This window comes from Necator americanus, chromosome III (genome assembly GCF_031761385.1).
Source record: "Necator americanus strain Aroian chromosome III, whole genome shotgun sequence".
Classification (NCBI taxonomy): Eukaryota; Metazoa; Nematoda; class Chromadorea; order Rhabditida; family Ancylostomatidae; genus Necator; species Necator americanus.
In genome coordinates this window covers 1,131,463-1,152,093 of record NC_087373.1, presented here as the reverse complement: position 1 = coordinate 1,152,093, position 20,631 = coordinate 1,131,463, and the positions used below count along the sequence as shown (strand labels likewise).

At 41.5% G+C, this 20,631-nt stretch overlaps 4 protein-coding genes across 5 annotated transcripts; 3 read left to right on the top strand and 1 right to left on the bottom strand.

Moving 5' to 3' along the window:
- Positions 1 to 25: 25 nt before the first annotated feature.
- On the bottom strand, positions 26 to 909 carry RB195_008265 (uncharacterized protein; the record flags this gene model as incomplete). 2 transcript variants are annotated; one of them, XM_064194684.1, is made up of 3 exons in its annotated part: positions 26 to 141; positions 552 to 712; positions 815 to 909. In XM_064194684.1, 3 exons carry the CDS (start codon positions 907 to 909, stop codon positions 26 to 28), a joined length of 372 nt encoding a protein of 123 aa, XP_064045829.1. The 2 variants fall into 2 exon arrangements, with proteins under 2 accessions (XP_064045829.1, XP_064045830.1); XM_064194685.1 differs by lacking the exon at positions 26 to 141 and having other exon boundaries at positions 504 to 712; positions 815 to 860.
- Positions 910 to 1,442: 533 nt separating this feature from the next.
- On the top strand, positions 1,443 to 3,107 carry RB195_008264 (uncharacterized protein; the record flags this gene model as incomplete). Its single annotated transcript, XM_064194683.1, has 7 exons — positions 1,443 to 1,580; positions 1,641 to 1,655; positions 1,714 to 1,736; positions 2,221 to 2,249; positions 2,365 to 2,371; positions 2,889 to 3,021; positions 3,090 to 3,107. The coding sequence occupies 7 exons, from the start codon at positions 1,443 to 1,445 to the stop codon at positions 3,105 to 3,107; spliced, it is 363 nt and encodes a 120-aa protein (XP_064045828.1).
- A 2,827-nt stretch (positions 3,108 to 5,934) lies between these two features.
- On the top strand, positions 5,935 to 7,460 carry RB195_008263 (uncharacterized protein; the record flags this gene model as incomplete). The annotated part of the gene is made up of 3 exons (XM_064194682.1): positions 5,935 to 6,117; positions 6,461 to 6,723; positions 7,358 to 7,460. 3 exons carry the CDS (start codon positions 5,935 to 5,937, stop codon positions 7,458 to 7,460), a joined length of 549 nt encoding a protein of 182 aa, XP_064045827.1.
- Positions 7,461 to 8,341: 881 nt separating this feature from the next.
- Positions 8,342 to 18,974, top strand: RB195_008262 (uncharacterized protein; the record flags this gene model as incomplete). The annotated part of the gene is made up of 15 exons (XM_064194681.1): positions 8,342 to 8,386; positions 10,930 to 11,019; positions 11,840 to 11,922; positions 13,904 to 14,033; positions 14,771 to 14,851; positions 15,195 to 15,277; positions 15,342 to 15,437; positions 15,535 to 15,661; positions 15,717 to 15,791; positions 15,866 to 15,993; positions 17,521 to 17,683; positions 17,911 to 17,985; positions 18,054 to 18,185; positions 18,702 to 18,780; positions 18,946 to 18,974. The coding sequence occupies 15 exons, from the start codon at positions 8,342 to 8,344 to the stop codon at positions 18,972 to 18,974; spliced, it is 1,416 nt and encodes a 471-aa protein (XP_064045826.1).
- Positions 18,975 to 20,631: the final 1,657 nt, after the last annotated feature.

Below are 20,631 nucleotides of genomic sequence, written 5' to 3'. Positions count from 1 at the left end.
TGTTTTTCTTCTGCTCATTCTTACTTCATTCTCTACACTGCTTTTGCCATTCCTCTTTTTTTTTTGTTTGTTGACTACCTTCTTCAAATAAATAAATGTTACGAATCCTGTCATTCGTGTTTTTGTTAGGTGTGCTATCTGCTAAATTCATGAAGATGGTCTTGTAACAGTTTCTTAAAGCTGGATTTTATATTTCTCATTGAAAAATTATTAGTGTTTTAAAAATTAAATTACTATAGTTTTCTATTTCTGTCTCGATTAGATTATTTCATATGTGTCGATATTCTGTTGTTACCATTTATAATAAATGCAACACGTAAACTGTGGGTCAATTAAATCATTGATTAGCAGTCATTTTCTGGATATTTACGGTCTTCTACACCCCTTTCTATAGGGATTCATTGCTGAGTGGCGTAAGCATTGAGCGCAAGTTGAGCACGTTTTCTCATACTCTACAACTGCACATGTATGGAAGGTTTTTTAAGCATTGTGCATCGCTGTTACTAATGAGTTAACGCATTGTCTCGTCCTGTTTCTAAAGCCGTTTTCACAGTTTTCTTCAAATGCTGCACCGGCGTAGAAGTCACACGCACACAACGACCCAGTTTTATTTCGCATGAGGTCACATGTGAACAAAAGGAGCCCGCGCGCGGCAAAATGTGCAGGTGTTCCTTTGCAGCTGACCGTCGTAGCTTCTTTGTCCGTCGTAACCCTGTAAGAACTATGCAACTTAGGCAAGCGATAATGGAAGGTGAGGGAAATCTCCGATTTTTGGTCCGACCATATATGTTCGGTGAGCTCGCCGATGACTTACCATACAGGAAGTCGAATGCGAGATAGGTTGAAGCAGACCATGTCATGAATGAGGACGTGTTCTCTGCAAGCTGCAGAACAAAACTTTTTGTACATAAGATGTTAAGCTTTGTATGTCTTCTAGTGCAAAGTTTTGTGTGCTCAGAGAGCTCAACGAGGAAAATCCGCCGCGACCCTTTTAAACGTCCTTCCAGCAGGTTTATTCAGGCTCTAACATAGTTTTTCAATCTACTTCTACTTTTAAGTAATCTTCCAGTCAAAGCAAAAATTATCAGTACAGGCCTGCGCTGCATTTGATGTTATGGCGTGAAATAGGCAGTTGTTCAAAATTGTGGATTTGTATTAGTAGGTAGTTGAAATCACTGACTAAAGTCATGCCACTCAAATACTGTGAATAGCGTAAGTATGATTCCGACCAAAAAAAAAAACGGGTGTGAACTAGCTGCAGATGGTATGAGGTTAGCAGTTATCTGAAGTGCGTGCATATCGCCACAAATGTGAAGAGTATGGGAGTTGTTGTTATTCATAAACATTTTTCAATATGAATCGGCTATTTATCTTAAAAATTTATGCCAGTGATGCAGTATAACACTTTTGGAGATCAGTTTCTATACTAGTACGTTTCAACTATGCTGTCCGAGTTGACAACATCAACTACACAGCCATTTGAACGAAGAAATCAGCAAAGTTTCTTACTCAGTTCTGCCAGGAGAGGTCCCGCAGTGCAAAAATGTGCAAGATTTGGAGTGGAATCGAAAAAAACTGTTGTAAGAATCACAGTAATGTATCTAGAAAGAAACGGTCTAGAAACGGTCGTGGATTTCCAGCTGATTCCCCGAAAAGTCCTGTCGCAAGTAGTTAAATGGAAATGAAGCAAAATGAGGAAAGGATACGCTCCAGGAAGTGGGATGGAAGTATCGACAGTAGGTCAACATTTCTACTAAGGAGCGCGGAAACCACACTTCTGCTTGACATCACGTGTATCACATTCTTGAATCCATTAAAGGCATCACCCCACGAATCTATGGTGGTGCGGGTTTCAGGTGGGTTATGCCTATACGGTGTCATAGATTATGGAGAGGAGGGTGATTCTGTCCATTTCTTCCTAATTGCCTTAAAAAACGGCCCGGAAGATGCGGCTTCGGGCGCTGCGGGCGCTATTTTCTCCAACGAGTTCGGTTGGAGCGTGCCGGCTCCGCCTGTGAACGCGCCGCTCCTTCCGGCTCGTTTTTTACAGCAATTACAAAGAAATGGATGCAATCACCTTCCTCCCCATAATCTACGGCACCGTATAGGCATAACCCAAGTGAAACACGCACCACCTCAGATTCGTGGGGTGCTGCGTCTAAGTCATCAAATTCGTGGAGATTCTGGTATTTCCTCTTACTGTATGTGACTTACTTTTAGATGTTCTCCACGTTATAACACTATAAACGGTTTGGTTATGCTCACTTGAACTCCACAACGGTCAGAGCGGATTTGCAGCCAAGTTTCACAGTTTCTCTCTGTTTGGAGCGTGATTTTGGACCGTACAAGTGAGAAAATCCTGAGAAATTAGGTACCGATGCAATTGAAGATTGCTCTGGGTGCATTGAAGATTCATCACCATTTAAGTACACAATCCAGAGGAGTCGCTTAAATACATCACTCCACGAATCTGAGGTGGTACGGATTTCAGGTGGAGTATTCGTACACGAGACTATAGATTAAGGAGACGAGGGTGATCCCGTCGATTTCTTCCTAACTTCCGTAAAAAACGGCCCAGAAGATACGGCTTCGGGCGTTCTGGCGCGCTATTTTCTACAAGGAGTTCGATTGGAGCGCGCCAGCCTTGTGCACACGCCGCATCTTCCGGACCGTTTTTACGGCTATTAGGAAGAAATGGACGGAATCACCTCCTCTCCATAATCTACTATCCCGTGTACGAATACTCCACCTGAAATCCGTAGCACTTCAGATTCGTGGGGTGATGCTTTGAAGAGGTGCGACCTCTGTGTGGGCACATTCTCCCTGGTCACAGGACAGGAATGACCATCGGCTGAATTTCGTTACTGGTGATCGCGTAAACATTTCAGCCAGGGACGAGAAAACGCGTGCTACGCTGGAGTACAGCAGAACACCAGAGTGGCGAGAGAGAGCGTTCCTCGTAAAGGATGGTGCCAGACACGAGTGCTATTCGCTCAGCTGAGCGCACGTCGGACGACCGCTGTCTGTGTATTGGTTATGGGCTGTTCTATTCGTTTATTTATTTGTTTTATTAGGGTTTTCCATTGTAGGATGTTAGAGACATTTGACTTACCTTCAGTGTCAGTTAGCCACTAATGTTATCGTGTCATCGTTTTCTCAACTCTCGATGTTTTTATTTTCCGCAGCGTCATCTAAACAACGCTCTTGTAAGTTGTAAACATGAGTATTCATCTTCATGATCTTTTGAAGTATGTAAGACTAACCTTTAATTGTTTCCACATCGACACACACACAGTCATATTGATTGACATCTGACTATCATTGATGTTTCTGCAGATTCCTGCGAAGGAATTCCATCAACGTTTGTGTTTCTTAGATCACTTCCGTCTCTTGCTTTTCCCAAGTTTTTGTTTTGTAACCAGATCTATGCCTGAAGGTACTTTTTTTGTGCCTTGTAGGATAATCTCATTTAACGTTCCAGATTGGAATGTCAACGCAGAAGCTTCGTGAGTGGTGTGAATTTCTATAGGTAATGTGGATTTAACATCTGTCAATCAATAAATACATGTCTGTTTTGTTGATGGTCTCTTATATCCGTGGAAAACGTCAGTGTCACTGACACATTTTTGCTCTGTTTGTCTATCTGCGGCGATTGGTGGAATTCTGTAAACAGTCGATTTTCCCGGATGAGGGCGTAGCTCGTTCAATGGCTCAGATGCAACGAAAAATCTTATTGTTGCTAATATTAGAAGTGGAGAAGAGCGGCGATTAACATTATCAGTCGCTGCAGAGTGCAGAAACGTCAATAATTCCTACAACTTTTCGTGATGAAGAAGAATGTGTCCAAACAGGAAGAGTGAGTATCAAACAAGGGAGAAGTTGAGTTGTGGAACAATCAATCACAGTCATCCTGACTAAAACATTCGCTATAATCGTCGGGTATAATGTTTCTTGTACATTTTTTCTTCAGTTTCACGTAACATCTGGATCTTCGTAGTAGCTTATAGTAGAGTCAAAACGACATTAAGCACGTACGCAATTGCGTACGCAGGTTTTCTCGAGACGCTTCGGTGGAGCGTAGCGGCTAGGAGCGTGTTGGAACCCTTGTTGGGACTCCTATCGCTGCAATTGTGACAGTCCCAATCCGGTTCCAACTGCTGCCTCCACCGTGCTGTTTCGAAGATGTACGCAATTCCACCGCAAGTACACTCGTGATTCATTTCGTTTGACCCGACTATATAGTCTGGTCAAAACGACATGAATCACGAGTGTAGTTGCGGTGCAATTGCGTACATGTTCGAAACGTGCGGTTGAGGCACCATTTGTAACCGACTGGTTGCGACTGTCGCAAATTGCACCGATGGGTGGTGCCAGAAAGGGTTTCACCACGGTCCAAGCCGCTACGCAACACCGAAGCGCCTCGAAAGAAGCCGCGTACGCAGTTGCGTACGTGCTTCATGTCGTTTTGACCCGACTATATATTAGGTGCCAGTTTCCTTTTCGAAAGTGTTGCTATCTACAGACAGCAACCTTCCTCATCAGGTACTTGATCTATTGTTTAGCTCTTGGCTGATGCTTATGAGGTGGAATTCCTAGTCTGTGGGACCGCTCCAGTTCTACTTTATTCCCTTATTGCTTCAATACTGAGAAGTACTGTCACAAGACACTAAAACTCTATTTGTGCGCGTTTCAGCAAAGGTCACGTTTTCAGCTAATTCTGTGCAATTGTACTTCTGCTTGTTGTTATCACCTTTGTTCCCCGTGACCTGCCCCACTGTCTGCATTTGTAGTATAGGAATGCTGTTTCCATGACATTTTTGTTACTGTCCGGATTATGCAGTCATGTCACACTTATTATTTTTCTTGCGAAACTTGGAGTCGATATTTAGTGCTTAAATCTTCTACGTAAGTACCATTCACTTTTTTGTTGGCTTGCTTACTTCGAAAATATGTGAATACGGCAGCCATAACGTGGATTAACTGCTGTGAATTTCGTTACTTATATATTTGTCCCACCGAAGATCAGCCGTTTTTCTCCTTAGTCGAGAAATTCACCTTCATTGATCTCTTCGCTCCTAAAAGAAGGTATTTCGACCTAACAACCTCCGCTCTTTGGGGGGCACTGAGGCGATACCCAAGTGAATTGGATGCAGCCGATGTGTGTGCCTGCAGCAGCAATCGCTGCTACGCCTGTCCAGCTGTCCATCCCTAGGCTCCGCCCACCCCTTCCACCGAAGACATGCATGATATTTCTGCTTGGATACCCTGACAAAACGAGCTTATAAGTAAATGAAATGGTAAAACATGAGCTCCACAATGAGAAACGTTGTTCGTAAATGAAGAATGCTCAGTAAAAATAACGGGAAAAGGCGTCATACTTTCAAGAATGACAGAAAAGTGATGGATATATATACATATATATTCTAATAGCTGCGATTTTTTCCTTTTTCCTTCTCCCACGGATCTCCCTCATTAGAGGGATCACAGCCAGTTAGTGGCGAAACAAAAGCGACCTTGTGTCTGCCCAGATTCACGGGTGGATTCAGGGGATGGACTCCGTTTCTGCTAAGCCAGGACTGACTCATGACATCCTTGTACCCCGCACGTCGGGTTGCAGGAGTCATATAGGCTACCGAAAAGGACTAAGATGACGATCTGTACTTATAACGCACGTACGCTTGCATCTGAAGCGGAGATCGAAGTCTGATGAAGCAAGCCAGGAAGATTAAGTACTATCATTGAACTTACCGAGACGAGACGACGCAACCCTCTCAACGCCGTATATAAAATTAGAGAAGAACTGTTCTCAGGAACATGCGACAGTAGAGGTGTTGGTGGAGTTGGCATCCTCGTCAACACAAGTATAGCAAAGAACATAGGCTCCTTCGAACAACTAATTGCCCGCATCGGACATCTGTGGATGAAGATCAAAAGATGTGGTTCAACCCCAGCTTTGACTTCGTCGCTTACGCTCCAACATCAAGCTACGAAGAAGTCGAAGCTTTCTATATGGACTTGGAGAAGTTCTACAGGGAACAGTTATCAACGTACACATTTCCTAAGGACATTCTGACAGCCGCTTTGGATACCTATCGGTGTTCACCCCGACACTTCCAGGTTAGTACTTACCACAATGTTTCTCTAAAAAATCAGATTGGAATGATATTCCAAGTATCTGTCGTTCGCATTGTTAGAACGGATGACGTACACGTCGATGGCGTCCGTCCATGAATAATAGCCACAAGAGTGGCCGTGAGTGCAGTTGCCAGTTTGAGGTGTATCACATTCCGACAGCCGCCATAAACAGAGTGCGAGCGAAGTGCAAAGTGAGGAGTTGCCGCGCCTGTCGTGTCGCGACGCAGCGTACGACGACCAGATACGAAGTGCGGCAGTGCTACAAAAAAATATGTATGAGTGAAAATGCTGGAGATTTCAATTAAAGTAAGAAGTTGAAGTTGAGGTTCCTGGACATGTTTCAGCGCAGAGTAATATAAATGCCGGACCAGGAAGAAGCTTAGCGATGCGGATTCCTTCACAAAGTGCATCCATGAAGCTAAGGGAAACGCTCCCGGTTTTATTGCCGCAGAAGAAGTTTGCCTTCGCATCTGCGGAAACAAAATCTGCGTGCGATTCTGTATTTGTCGTCTTAGAAGGAAGTTGCGTCGTCAACTGCAACAAAACCGCGATAACGAGTGGACGTCGAGATAGAAGGAGTTTGAAAAGGTGTGGTAAGACAAGAACTAAGACAAGAAAGCTTATGCTTTACTAAAACAGTATAGCGGCAAAATGAAAAGATGTTCTCCTGTCCTTAACACTGCCAATGGAGGGGCTGTCGGTGAAGCAACCCTCCAATTTGGAGGGATCACTTCAAAACCTTGCTCAACCGGCAAGAGCCGTTAGTTCCTGAACTTGGGCATGTTGGGTATTGTTTTCTATGAGGCTCGCACGTTCCTTTCTTTTCTTTTTTGAAGTAAGGTTTTTTTTTTCTTGACCAGTGAAACCAGTGTCTTTGATGTCGAAATGTCTTTCATGTGAATGTTTCTTTTTGTGTGATAATACCCTTACGGTTATTCCTCATCTAACAATTTCGTCCTAGCTTCAGTAGAGGAATGTGGGAGCGGAATATTGAGAAATCATTCCCGTACACAGTGAGTGTGTATTGGAATGACATTGTCTGTGTATCTTCCGTTGACCATCGCAAAATAGAAGTTAGGATATTCACAAATAATACTAGGTTGATTCGAAACTTCTCGGACAAATTGACAATATTTCTATTTATCCTACAATTTTTAAACGAGAATTGTGAATCATTTGAAGTATGCTCTATTGGCATCAATGGTGTTCTGCAAACGTTTAGGCAGATCTTAGATGGCCTTGCTCCACAACGCTGGGGACTGATCCTTGAAGAACTTCTCGGCTGCCTTTTTGATGTTGCGGATTTGGAAGTCTTGCCCTTCTAGATGACGTTGGGGATGGGCAGAAATGTGGTAACCCATGGGAGCCAGGTCTGGTGAATACGGTCGGTGCGTTAAAATTATCCAGCCGAACTTCATCAGTTCACCCTTAGCAGTAGATTTCGAGATTTGCTTTTAAATTTCTCAGTTTCTCAAGACGTCTGCAGTCACTGTACATCCCTCGACGAGCTACTCCCAGTATTCGACGCCGTGTACGCTCCGCCTGATGCAGAGCATATACTTGTATGTTGGGTTTAGGGATGTCTTCTGCATCCGCACCTTTGCCTTCCTATTGGGGAAGCCGGTGAACGTTAGAATAGACGTCTATTGATATTCGCGGGTTATTGGCCTGGTAGACAAAGAAAGAGTTGGCGTAGCGGGGGGTTGAGTGGCGACGGCTTGAAGGAGCATGGTGGCAGGAAAGGAACTATTATAGTTCGATGTGTTTGTTATTCTGTACTTAGAAGAACCCTCTATACTTTATCGAACGGTAGCCCGCGCGTCCATTTATGTTAGCTCATTGCTGAGTTATGATCTCTACAAGTCATCAATACCACATCATCCGTGTAATTCCGACTCAATCTAATACAAAGTACACGTTCGATTTGCTGCGGGTGGCAATATTTTGACGCTTCACTGACTTTGGATAGTTGATCGGTGTGGAATTCCCTAGCATTTAGCATCTCAAATCAGTATTATACAACTAGATTTTTGAACTTCTTGTGTAGTCTATTTATTTCCTTTACTACATTTTCCGTCATTCGACCATTTCACTTTTCTGGTAAATACTTGTAATTCCTGGTGTTTTTGCACGTTTTTTTTCGTTTTCCTCAGATGTTGATTATACATTTGATGACACCTTTGTTTGTAGGGTCTGATATGCATCGATGAGCGGTGCTCAATTCAGGAGAATCAATATAGAAAACATGGAGGTAAGTGTTCTGCTGTAAATCGATTTAGAATTCACCCTTTTCACTAGGGCCGCTGATCTGCACTCTTCTTGTCTTTTTTATGAATGCATGCCGGAGGTTTGCTCTCACTCTTGCTGTTCATTAATAATTCAGGAAAAAAGACTCTCTGCAAATCTAAGATATCCAAGATAAATGAAAAGGGGATTGTGGCGTGTTTATTTTCTAATTTAGGTGCTCTTATATTGCATTAGACACAATATTGGTGAAAAATGAAAGACGGACTTCTAGACTTTGCACGCAGCACGTTCCCCAGCAGAAAGCTATACTCTTAAATTCAACTGCATGTATGCTGCAGGATTCAAGCGGGACTGTGTGCGTGAGGACGATGTGAAATGAGAAGCAAATATTATCAACAAAATATAGCAAAATACTGTCGTGTCAAAACGACCTAAGACCTTGCGCAGCTGCGTAAGTGGTTCTGAGTAGGTCTCATTTTATGGCGGAGGAATCATTGGTGTATCACTGGTCGATGCCTCTGTTTTTAACCTCGATTTTTTCCTTTTTTTTCTTTTTGAGAAGCAAATCTGTTCAGCAGCGGTGGCCCACAGTTTTACACACTTACCATCCGGCTACATCAACTATATCTAACCATAGTCGCGGGTTACCACAGTCATCATATTCGTGGACAATGTACAACTAAACTCTGAATAGGAAGGCTTACTATGGGTTGCTAATAACAGATGTACAGTTGAACTCATTTCGTATTTGTCGAAGTCTGTGAACCAGACAGCGAATTGTTACCATTCCACAACTTGAACAGTTCTGAATGGACGTAAAAGTCCAAAAACGGGAAAAAGGGTTGTTTGATTTAATATTTATGTTAATTAGCACAACTCCCTTAATTGACCAATTATTATCTTTCTGTCAATTCTTTCTTTTCCATTAGAATTTTTTGCGTGCAACAACTTTTACTCACACACTGATTTGTATTCACAGGGTTGTGGCCCTAAAGAGAGATTATCCTTAAGTTTCAAACTTTTTTATAGCCTAATTCATTTGATAATATTTCTAGAATTACTGAAGGTAATATCTAGACAAAACTCGCTCCTTTTCTCTTATTAGAACACCACACAAAATGGCATGTACGTTTAACTGGATTGTTCTTTAGCTTATTCAGTAAATTCGGCAACTGACACCACTTTTCTTTACATATTTCCTTATAAATCCGTAGTTCTTAGCATCTCTATGGCCAGAAGAAGATCTAAGGGGGTTGTCTGCGTTTCCATGAAAGACTGAAGCGTGACCTCGTCGAGATATGTTCGCGTACCCCCCGGCATATCCACTGAACACGTAATGTCTCGGAGGCATTCGCGGAGAATCCGCCGTGACCCTCTTCACCGTTCCCCAGCGTAAAACATGTTGTAACAAAACGGCGCGACGCGACAAAGGCGTGAATTCAGCTTTCTGCAATGTGTGGACAACAAAAGGAAAAGCGGAGTTTTCTGCGGACCGCTTTTCCTTTTGTTTTTTATAGTTCTCACTTTTTTCGTGTAGTAACGGAAGGAATAGGCTTACATAATCTAAACAAAGTCCTTTTTCATCCGTTTCATGGTTTGTATTGCTGGTAGGGCACCTCTTAGATCTTACTTAGCAGGGATCTCTGTTCCATTTTTCTGTGTACATGTGCATGATTAGCGTTTGTTGTAATCGGAATCAAAGTAAAATCTCAAACTGGGTCTAAGTACAAGACCAATTATGCACGGCTGCGCAAAAAGTTGGCAGAAATCCATCTCGTACAGAATTCGTTCTTCGTATATCGACTGCGGAAGATGAATATCATGTGCGATTTCTCAAAAAGGGATAGATGTTAAATCCCTGCAAGGCAAAATCTTGGAGGCGCTATTTTAGCAGAAGATACTATAGCCTAATCGAACAGTATTTAACTAAGACTATGTAATCTTTTCATGCATTGTTACGAGAAAAAAGTGCTGGAAACTGTAAAAATCAAGAGAAAAAGAGGTGCTGGGCGTTCTCCGCGCTGTAGAGAGCTCAGTGCATACCCTCATCGAGGACGCCGACGCCGTCGACTTACACCACTTTTACGACTAGTGTTTGTTTATTTCCCTCAGGATTTTTTAGAACCTTCAGGACTATTTACGTTTAAATCTGCCATCCGAGCAGGACAATTCAATGTTACTAGGAAACTACTGCTACTGAGCATATGTCAAGCGTGCTGAACAAGCTCGCTATGAGCATGTCTTTATAGACACATCCTCAACTTTTGTGTCCATCAGGAGAAGCAGCATGTGAAAGTTGCATATGAGCAGTTTGTCATGGTTGTATCGATTGTAGATTGTGCTGCCTATATAAGTAAATAGAGATTGGCTGGAAGTGTTTTAAAAAGCCTTTCAAGAGCATAATCCTTCGTTTCCAATGAATTTTGGTTGCTTCTTGGTTGAAAATTTACCGAATGAGTCCTAATTAATTGTTCCAGACGTACTGTACGTATGCGGCAAAACTCGTTCACTCTATCCTTATTCTGAAGTTAATACATTCTTATTAAGGTTGATCGCCGCGGAACGAGTTCACGACGTGGCAAACGACTTGCCGCTCAGTCGAAAACGCATCCCACTATACAGGCCAAACAAAACCAGGTATTTAGAAGTACAGATTCTTAAGCGATTCAAAGTTTTCTTTCCAACTTTAAATAGAAACATTTATCTGAGTTTGGGGGCGGGTGTGGCGCAGTCGGTTAGAGGTTCGTTGTAGCCACACAGTCAAGGGTTCGAAACCGCCGTAGTGCAAACCAAGCTTTTCATACCTCCGTGGTGGATAAATTGGTACCAGACTTGTCTGGGAGGATAAAAACACTGACTTGACACAACGGCTGTCCCCTGCAAGTCATTGTATACGCCAACACACACGTTCCAAAACCTCAACGATTACGAATTCCAGTAAAACGCGTTGGGGCATCCCAAGTGGATTGATGCGCCAGTGACTTTATCCTTTATCCCTTGTTATAGGAAGAATTATGAATAACTGCAAGAAGGAAAAAGAAGGGAAATCTGAAGAGTTTGAGACCACTGTAGAGAGCGATCACAGTGCACACCTTCACCGAGAACGCGTCGCGTCAACATTTTTTTCTCAAAAGTTCTATGTTAAATGTATATCATTTTGTTGGACGAGTCCGCGTAGTTTTCTTCGTCGTTATGACTGATGGGGCTGAAAGCTGTCGATGTCTCAGTGTCCTATATATTGCAGAAGGACGCGTCTTCCTGGATAGTTTCCCTGAAAGCCGTCTTCAGGTAATGAAGACAGAACCACTCTGATTACAGAATTACGGACACCTTGTTAACAAAGCTTAGTAGTAGTGCGACCAAATAATCGTAAATGTGCATTCTTTGCAATGCAGAGATCTTTAGATTTATTCTGCGTCTTTACTACTTTCGTAGTGTTAGTACCATTTTTTTTTAGATGTATTTAATTACGACACTTGCTCCGACGCCAAGCGAGCAAGCGTTAATCAACAAAGTGTTACCGAAGGAGCTTATATTACGGTAAGTATGGATCAGGATACTTCAGTCACTTTTTTTCTGTAAGATGGCTTTATTTTGTTTTGTGGAGATTTTTGTGCCTTGAGCTTTGGTGGGTTTCGGTGGTTGTTGAAGATAGGATTTTGTACGAGTGATGCTGTGACGTTTGAAAATCAATGAAGTCCCTGTATGTGACTTTTTCAAGCTCTGTTCTAGTTTTCCTTTTCTTTTCACCTATTTTTAGTACTTTTTAGTAAAAACTAAATTTTTGTTTTCCTGCTTTTTTTCAATGTATTTTTTAAAGGGAATATTTTGGTTCGGTTACAGCTTCCCTTCTCTGATCTGTAAGGTGTAGAGTGCCCTAAATTGAGCTAACACAGAAAAAAGAGTAATGTGTAGTTATTCATGATAAAATATATGGTACAAGGTAGCCGGAAGCAGGATCAAGCGTATGATGGAATTTTACTTACAAAGAATGGCACAGGGTCAAGCATGCGTCGGGATTTTCCCAATAGGAGTCCTAAGAGAGGGTAGAAGCAAGAAGGGATCCTAAATGGATGGGGGAGGAAAGAGGAGAGAGAAAAGAAAATGGGAAGAATGAGTGACGAGTCGCTGTTAAATAAACTAGGATTAGGGCGTACAAAGTTTATTGTGCGATCAACAGGATGCACCACTGTTCGTTTGGTGCAGCGCATTATAGTGCCACTTTTATTAAAACTGTCAAAGATCAATCGCTGATGATTTTGCATTTTGCAGTATGATTTTGCATTCGACATAAAAGAGTTGACTGCCCGTATTTCTCACCTAACAACGTAGACATTTCATACTATAATTCAAAAAAAAGAATTTGAGAGTCCTACGATGCGAAAATGATCTACAATTGGCTTTTAATTTCTAATGTGTTTTTATTCTGTTTAGCTTAGATTGGGTTACTGTTACTAATGTTCTTCTTGGCACGCCATTGAACCTAGTATAAAAGAATAAATAAATGGTTCTGTCATTGTTCAAAGATGAAGATCTTCTTTCGTTCTCTTTTCATATTGGAAATATTTCTGATTTTCTTCTTTGAATAGTAACATACTGTTCTAAGAAAATTGTACGCGTCGGATTTCCTTACCACTCTACCACGTTTGACTGCGAGACCAACAATACATGCTAATTGGAGTTCCCTACGACCACACCGCCACGTAAACTATTTCAGTCGTTAATAAATGGTATTCCATATTTCCGAGTGTGTCGTTCGGAGGGAAAGTAAACCTGCTTGCGATATATGGGGAAAAAATATCTGACAGGTTTGCATTCTACTGTCTACGTTTGTTTCTGACGAATTTGTTGCAAAGAAAGCGCTGTTCCAACTGCATTCATTTCTTGAAGGTGATGTCCTTGCGAAATTATCAGTCTCCTCAATTTTTGCTATGTATCGTTTGAGTGAGTTGAAGAGCTGACTGCACCGTTTTTGCATTGCTGTTTTGTAACGCTGTTCAACTCATATTAAAGGCAGCGTCAACGGAAATCTTCGAAGTTGCGATCGGTAGGTAGAGGTAGAGAGAGTAAAGAAGTAGAAAGTAAAGTAAGAAAGCAAAGAAGAAAGTAAAGAAGTCTCTTCAGAAGTAAAGTAAAGAACTTACGAAAAAATTGCAGCAAAAAAAAGAAAAGAAAGAAAACAAAAAAAAAACGGAAAGAACTGCACCGGAAGCACTGCTGGAATCGAAAACTAACAATAAATACATATAATGGAAATAAATCGCACTCCAAATGATTACCTCATACATGATTAGTGCATGCTAATCCTAACTAGCAACTTTCTACGGGGCCTAGGTCAAAAATCAGCATAAGCGAATGAAATAGGTTCAATCGATGAACTGATGTTAGATAGATGATTTATCTGATTCCACTCGCATGCATACGTTTTCATCTTTGTTTTTCTATGGATAACGAAGTACGAATAGTTTTGAGATTGAAATTGTTCCGCCAGTATCCAGCATCAAGTTTTCAATTCTTTCAGAATTTTCTCTTATCTCGATATGAAAACGTTATGTCGATGCGCACAAGCATGCCGTTTATGGAATGTGCTGGCGCTCGACGGCTCCAATTGGCAGCGGGTCGACTTGTTCACGTTCCAGAAAGATGTTAAGGTGCGGCAGTTCATCAAAACAAAAGTGAATATTGTAGTACACTAGGTAAAGTAGGTAGACGTATTATGGAAAAATGAGTTGCTGTTTTCTATAACTGTTCTCTGATCGTCCCTCCAAAACGTTAACAATCAGCACACCCATCCACTCCATTCTAGTCTACCAATGGTGAGAAAATAGACTGTCAGCAGGTGCCACATTTGCTAGAAGCTGATTTTAAAGAAGGCAGATTCAGGGATATTATACAGGTGGGACACGGAGAGGGAGGATTCCATCATTTCCCCAATTGCCGAAAAACGGCCCGGAAGATACCTCTTCGTTTTGGCGCACCATTTTGTACAAGAGGTTCGATTGGAGCGCGCCAGTCTTGTGCGGCGCCGCATCTTCCGGGCCGTTTTTACGGCAATAACAAGAAATGACGGAATCCCCCTCCTCCGTAGTCTCCCATCCCGTATACGAATACTCCACCTGAAATCTGCACCACCTCAGATTCGTGGAGTGATGCCTTTAAAGTGTAGAAGATGGCGCGCAGACCGTTAATATGTCAGTTGCTTCCAATCTTTATGCTTCGTGAAATGGGTGCCATAAAAAATGCTCTTCAGATGAAAAAAAGTGAATTGCCTTGATGTTTCATCGGGTGATTCTAAAATCAAGAACATTCAGAAATTAACAGTATCCTAAAGTCCAAAACGCTATGCAGTAAAATGTTTCCAATATTCTAGTAAGAATCTCAAATTCAGGCAGCAACAGTTGAAAATCTTGCTCGACGTTGTGGCGGATTTCTCAAGAAGCTTTCATTAAAGGGATGTGAGAATATACAGGTGCGCAGCCTTCGCTTGAAGGAGAGATTATTTATGTATTGTCGTTTGTATCCTTATTGTCTCCCGAGTCACCGCACCGCTTTCATTGTGGTGCACTCGAGCCCAAGCTCGTATTGAAGACATCAACCGCGTTGTAGTGACGGTTGTACGGCGATTTGGATGACATTAAGGACGGCAAATTATTGGTCTCTGAGTGTTGAATATAACGGTGTGCAAAAATCGCATCGAAATAAAACATTCTAGGAGAGCTATTGGTGAGAAGTCCTTAGCTGTTTTAGCGGTTTTTTCAAAGTTTTTCAAAGTCTGTTTGTTTTTTCAAAGCTAACTTTGTCATTATTTTCAGGATTCAGCATTAAGGTCTTTCACAGCCAAATGTGCCAATATCGAACATCTCAGCTTATACAAATGTAAACGAGTGACAGATGCGTAAGTTCTTTTTTTCCTGCCTTTAATTGGTGGGACAGATTGATCTTCTGGAATTTCTGCTTAGTACGTGCGAGAATCTTGGCAGACATTGCCATAAACTGGTTCATTTGAACCTAGAGAACTGCACTGCAATCACGGATCGAGCGCTCAGGTATATTAGGTGGGCGTCAAATACACTATTGATTTTGTTTTCTTTGCTTAACTCGCCTACTAAGAGATCAGGTGATAAAAAGTGCAAAGACTTTGATTTATTGCAGTGATGGCTGCCCCAACCTGCAGTATTTGAATATTAGTTGGTGTGACAATATACAAGACAAAGGCATAAATATGGTTTTAAACGGATGTAAAAATCTTACCACACTGATCATGAAAGGCTGTGAAGGGGTGAGCGTTAGCGAGAACCTTCAGCCATTCGATTAAGAAGTCATCCTCATTGCAGCTCACTGAACAAGTGTTTGCAAATTCAATCGATAATATGAAGAATTTGGAGGTTATCAACTTACTGTCATGTTTTGTAAGTTCTATTTAAGTTTAAAAATGAAAAGAAGATCGACAAACAGGATCTTCCTAAAATGATCGATAATTCAGGCAAATGACGAGACCGTGGCGCATATTGCACGAGGTTGTCCCCACTTGCGATATCTATGTCTATCAAATTGCACGCAGGTCACAGATCGATCCTTGATCTCCTTGTCACAAGGCTGCAAAATGTTAACGTAAGTTACTTTATCGATATCTGATTTCTGCAATGATGTATTTCTTGCTAGAGAGGCGGGTGTCGGTCGGTTAGAGGTTCCGTTATCTGCACGATCGATCGGAGGTTCGAATCCGCTCTAGCGCTCACCAACCCTTTCATCCCTCCGTGGTCGATAAATTGGTACCAGACTTGTCTTAGAGGATAAGAACACTGACCTGACACATCGGCTATCCCCGCAAATCATTATATAGGCCAGTTACACGTTCTTAAACTTCAAACAATTCTGAATTGAAGTGAACGTGGTGGCGCATCCCAAACGGATTGATTAACGCCAGACACTTTATTCTTTATCCTTTATCCTTTATATTTTTTGCTGGAGGGTGGTTGGTTACAGGGTCAGGAGGTATCCAGGTAGAAATATCATGCGCGTCTTAGGTGGAAGGGGTGGGCGGAGCCTAAGGATGGACAGGACAGCTGCTACTGGCACACACATCGGTTGCACCCAATTCGCTTGGGTACCTCGTCAGCGCCCCCACCGCATTTGCGCTATAACGGACTGTAAAATTTTTGCGGATAACAACGAAAGTGAGTGCACGAGTTCGTGTGTTTGTCTGTTTCGTGTAAGGAGTGGGGCGACCAATACATAGGCTAGACCGCCATGTGTTCGAGTGAAAGAACCCCCAGTTAGCAGAAGGAAATCACGTGACACGACGGCGTTAGATGGTAGTCGAGTGGGCGTTACGAAGGAGCCGATTTTAGGACCACAATTCTAGCCTGTAAAATTAGTGCTGCGGTGCGAAAGGTGGAGGCGTTTTGGATCTACGCCAAGTGTATATTCTCCAAGTGCTGTCCTCGCGAAGTTACTAACGATCTCTTAAACCTGTCCTCACCTCAACCTGTCCTAAGTCTTGGCATTTCTGGTATTTAAGTGCTATTAAATTCAGATTTAAATTGTTGAAAACTCTGTAATATCAAGCTACTAACCTTCTAGTAGGTAAAGTTGTAGGTTTTTCATCCTCTACGGATATTTGGATTTTGTGAAAGATCGAACCCTCGAGGTCCTATCGTCGTCGTATGGTTTTCATGGAACTCTGTTCGCATTTCTTTTCTCCAAAGTAATGTGTCACTCCACTCGTATCGACTTTCCTCTTCTTTTTCCGAAACCCCTACCTGGGGAATCTCATCGCACGATTGATCCTGATCTTATCGGTGATTTACTCTTAGCTTTACGTCCAATTTCTAAGGAAGTCGGAAATCTCAGCTTAGAAAACCTTGCCAAAAAACGTGCCTCCGATGTGCGTTGCAGTTCGGTGCCCAGATTCACCTCAACGCCACTATACAGCGGTAAAACGCTGTGGAGGACTATCGATTACTTGATATTCTTCAAAGAAATATCATTATCGTAATGGCAATCGAAATCGGTAACTATCAGGCAGATTCTTGAAAGAAATGATTTAACACTGCTGGGTATCTTGTGCACTTGTATTCAACACATGATACAAAAGTGACTTTTTTTGTGGTTTATACTTTTGTTATGAGAATTCAGGGATGTCGAACTATCTGGCTGCAGCTTACTGTCGGATTCCGGCTTCACACAACTTGCTAGGAATTGCAGAAATCTTGCACGTATGGATTTGGAGGATTGTAGTCTGATTACGGACGCGACTATTCATTCGCTTAGCACAAATTGTAACAACTTATCCGAATTGGTGAGCTTGTCACTTTCATTTCGATTTTGTAATCATAGTAACCGAGAAACGTTGAAAAAGGTGCATTTGATTTATTCCTGCATTTCTTGACACACATTGAGCAACTGGTAGTTTGAAGGATATTTTTGTTCTATTGAAGATGCATAATCTTTTCATCTCGAATTCGGATACTACGTTCCCACATATCCACACAAGGCCATAAAAATCTAGAACTACTGTATCTTTAGAGTCTCTCCCATTGTGAGCTCATAACGGACGAGTCAATTCATTGTCTCTGCACCAATAATAAAGACAAGTTACAGGTGAGTGTAGCATTGCAAGAGTAATAGGTAGGTACGTTTTTACAAATATGTGCTTATCAATATCCTAGGTCCTGGAGCTTGATAATTGTCCTCAAATTACCGATTCTGCCCTGTCACATATGCGACATGCAAAGGCGCTCAAGAGGATCGATTTGTACGATTGTCAGAACGTGTCGAAAGAGGCGATACAGAGATTTAAGGTGCTGCTACTCATTTTTTAATTTGATTAGTTGATCTTCGTCGAATTCACTTCTTGAGACGAAGAACATTTGTGGTTTCGGTCATGTAGTGTGTGCCAAAAAAAAAGTATAGAAATGGTGTTGTATTGTTTTTTTAAACAGATTTATATGTTAATTTTCGTCCTCATTCTTCCGCATGATGAGGATTTTTGCTCGCTGTTCCCTTATTGCCCCTTTTCTCATTTGAATTTTCACTGCTTGCATTTTCACCACAATGTCCTAGTTTTGAATATCCTCTCCGTCTTATTCTAGCACTTCATAATAACATGTTCTCGTAGAGCACCTTAGTAAGGGTGAAATTACCAACAACATTTCTTGACAGCAAGGTTCCGATTGAAGTCGAAATACTGCTATATCACATTTTGGTTAGTATCATTCGTACTACTTTTTTAAACTAAGAAGGTTTTCAAACCCAACGCTTTTTCTTGACCCACGTGGTGGAACGTTCGTTACATGTTGACTTATCGATTATTTCAGCACCATCGGCCACACGTTGAAATCCACGCCTATTTCGCTCCGGCCACACCTCCAGCGAATCCGTCAACTGCCAGAGCAGGTAACAACCGTAGTGTTGCAACTGCATTTTGAAAAGAGCGTCAATATTAGTGATTCGATTTGAATACTGTCTGCATTTTCACTGGCTCACTACAGTTACAAACCTTGCATTACTGTTAAACCATGGAGAATTGTCAGAACTTTCTGCCAAGATTTTTTTTTTCAGGTTTGTGTCGATGTTGTGCTATCTTATGACTAAATGTTTGTGCCCTGTTCTTCGCTCTCTATCATCGCCTTACGCACTTTTTCTGACTTCAACAACGGCAGACTGGCTGCTGATCCATCTCAAGAGGATGAAAACTCCTGCCCATTAACAGACTTTTAAAGCTTCAAAGATGAGTACACTGGCCTCTCATATATTATGTGGATCATTAGTGCAGTTGCAAGCGCACGCAGTTTGTGCTGCACTCAAAGCAATAAGTATGAACGTATTGTGAGATGCTCTCAGTCTGGTCGATTTGTTTTATTTCTTTGGAATCAGAGATTGTGCGTTCGATTTCCTTCTTTTGCCTACTTATTCATCAAATGATTCTTCCCTTCGTATTTTGCCTTTCACCGTACACATACGGAGAGCAGGGCACGGTGATCTGTGGCAGATCGCCATCGTTATCTCATGACCACTAATCATTCCAAAACTGATGCTGTATAAGTGTGTTTTAAAATAATTTATCTTCTTTGCTGATTGATTACTAATGCCTACGAAATGCTACTTTTCTGCACTTCTAGTGTTTGTTTTCCATTAATCTTATAAGAATGCATGACTTGCCCTACCTCTCCCGCACCGCATCGTTTGGTTCAATTTTTTTCTGATAAGGAATCCTAACTATTCCTCCAAATGTTATGCGACTGCCTTCATCCACCTTTTGATGGCTGATCGCGCGAATTTCTGGATTTATTTCGTGGCTTGAACGTCACACTTCAATATTGCTTTTCGCTTATCTCGCCTGATTACTTGTTTCCCGGAAATCTAGGTCAAGTGTTAATTTTTTTTTATTTCTACATTGTATCACTTTTTATTTTTCGAGTAGGAGCATAAAAAATCGGTGTTCATCGAAGAACTTTCTGCTGTACTATGTACCATAGTGAAAATCTGCTTTCATATTATTGTCTCTTCGATTGACCGTTGTACATATGTTCTTAGAAAAATCAATATTCCTTGTCGTGTTGGCATTATTTTCCTTCTATATCTTGTTTGGGTTTTTTCATCTTTCCGGTCAATCTCTCTAATTGTATTTGAGCCGGTTCTTGACATTTTGTTATCGATCATTTGCAATGCCACAACTTATCATAGTTAATTCTTTTTTTAATTTCAAGGCAATTAATAATTGTATGCAGTTCATCCCGGTTTATCAAACGCTATACAGGTGATACGTAGTGACATGTTTTTGAATATTGAATCGATCGAAAACTTCTTGAAATTAGTGTGCATGCGTTTATTTTTTCGAAAGAGAGCCGAAATAAACAATTTCATTCTGGAGAGCTGCTGTTGCTAACTAATCAATTCACAAAGGATGAAGACCTTTCTGAGTAGAAGGTTTTTAGTCAGCTTTGTCTACCCTATAGTAAAAGACTGATCTGCCTCGTTATCGTCCAAAAATTCTACAAACTTTTCAGTAGTTGAGGGGAACTATCAACCCTATTTCTCTCACAATTCCTGCGAAGGATCGGTGGCTACTGTTGAAGCTTAAGATTTTCGATGCTAATCTATTGTGAACTAGTATCTGAAACGGTAATTCATTCCCTGAATGATATCTGTCAGGTGAAGATCTTAGAAATACTGGAACTACTAGTTCGGTGTTGAACTCGTAAAACAGCGTTAGTGAATGGTGTACAAGGTGTACCTCTCTGGGCT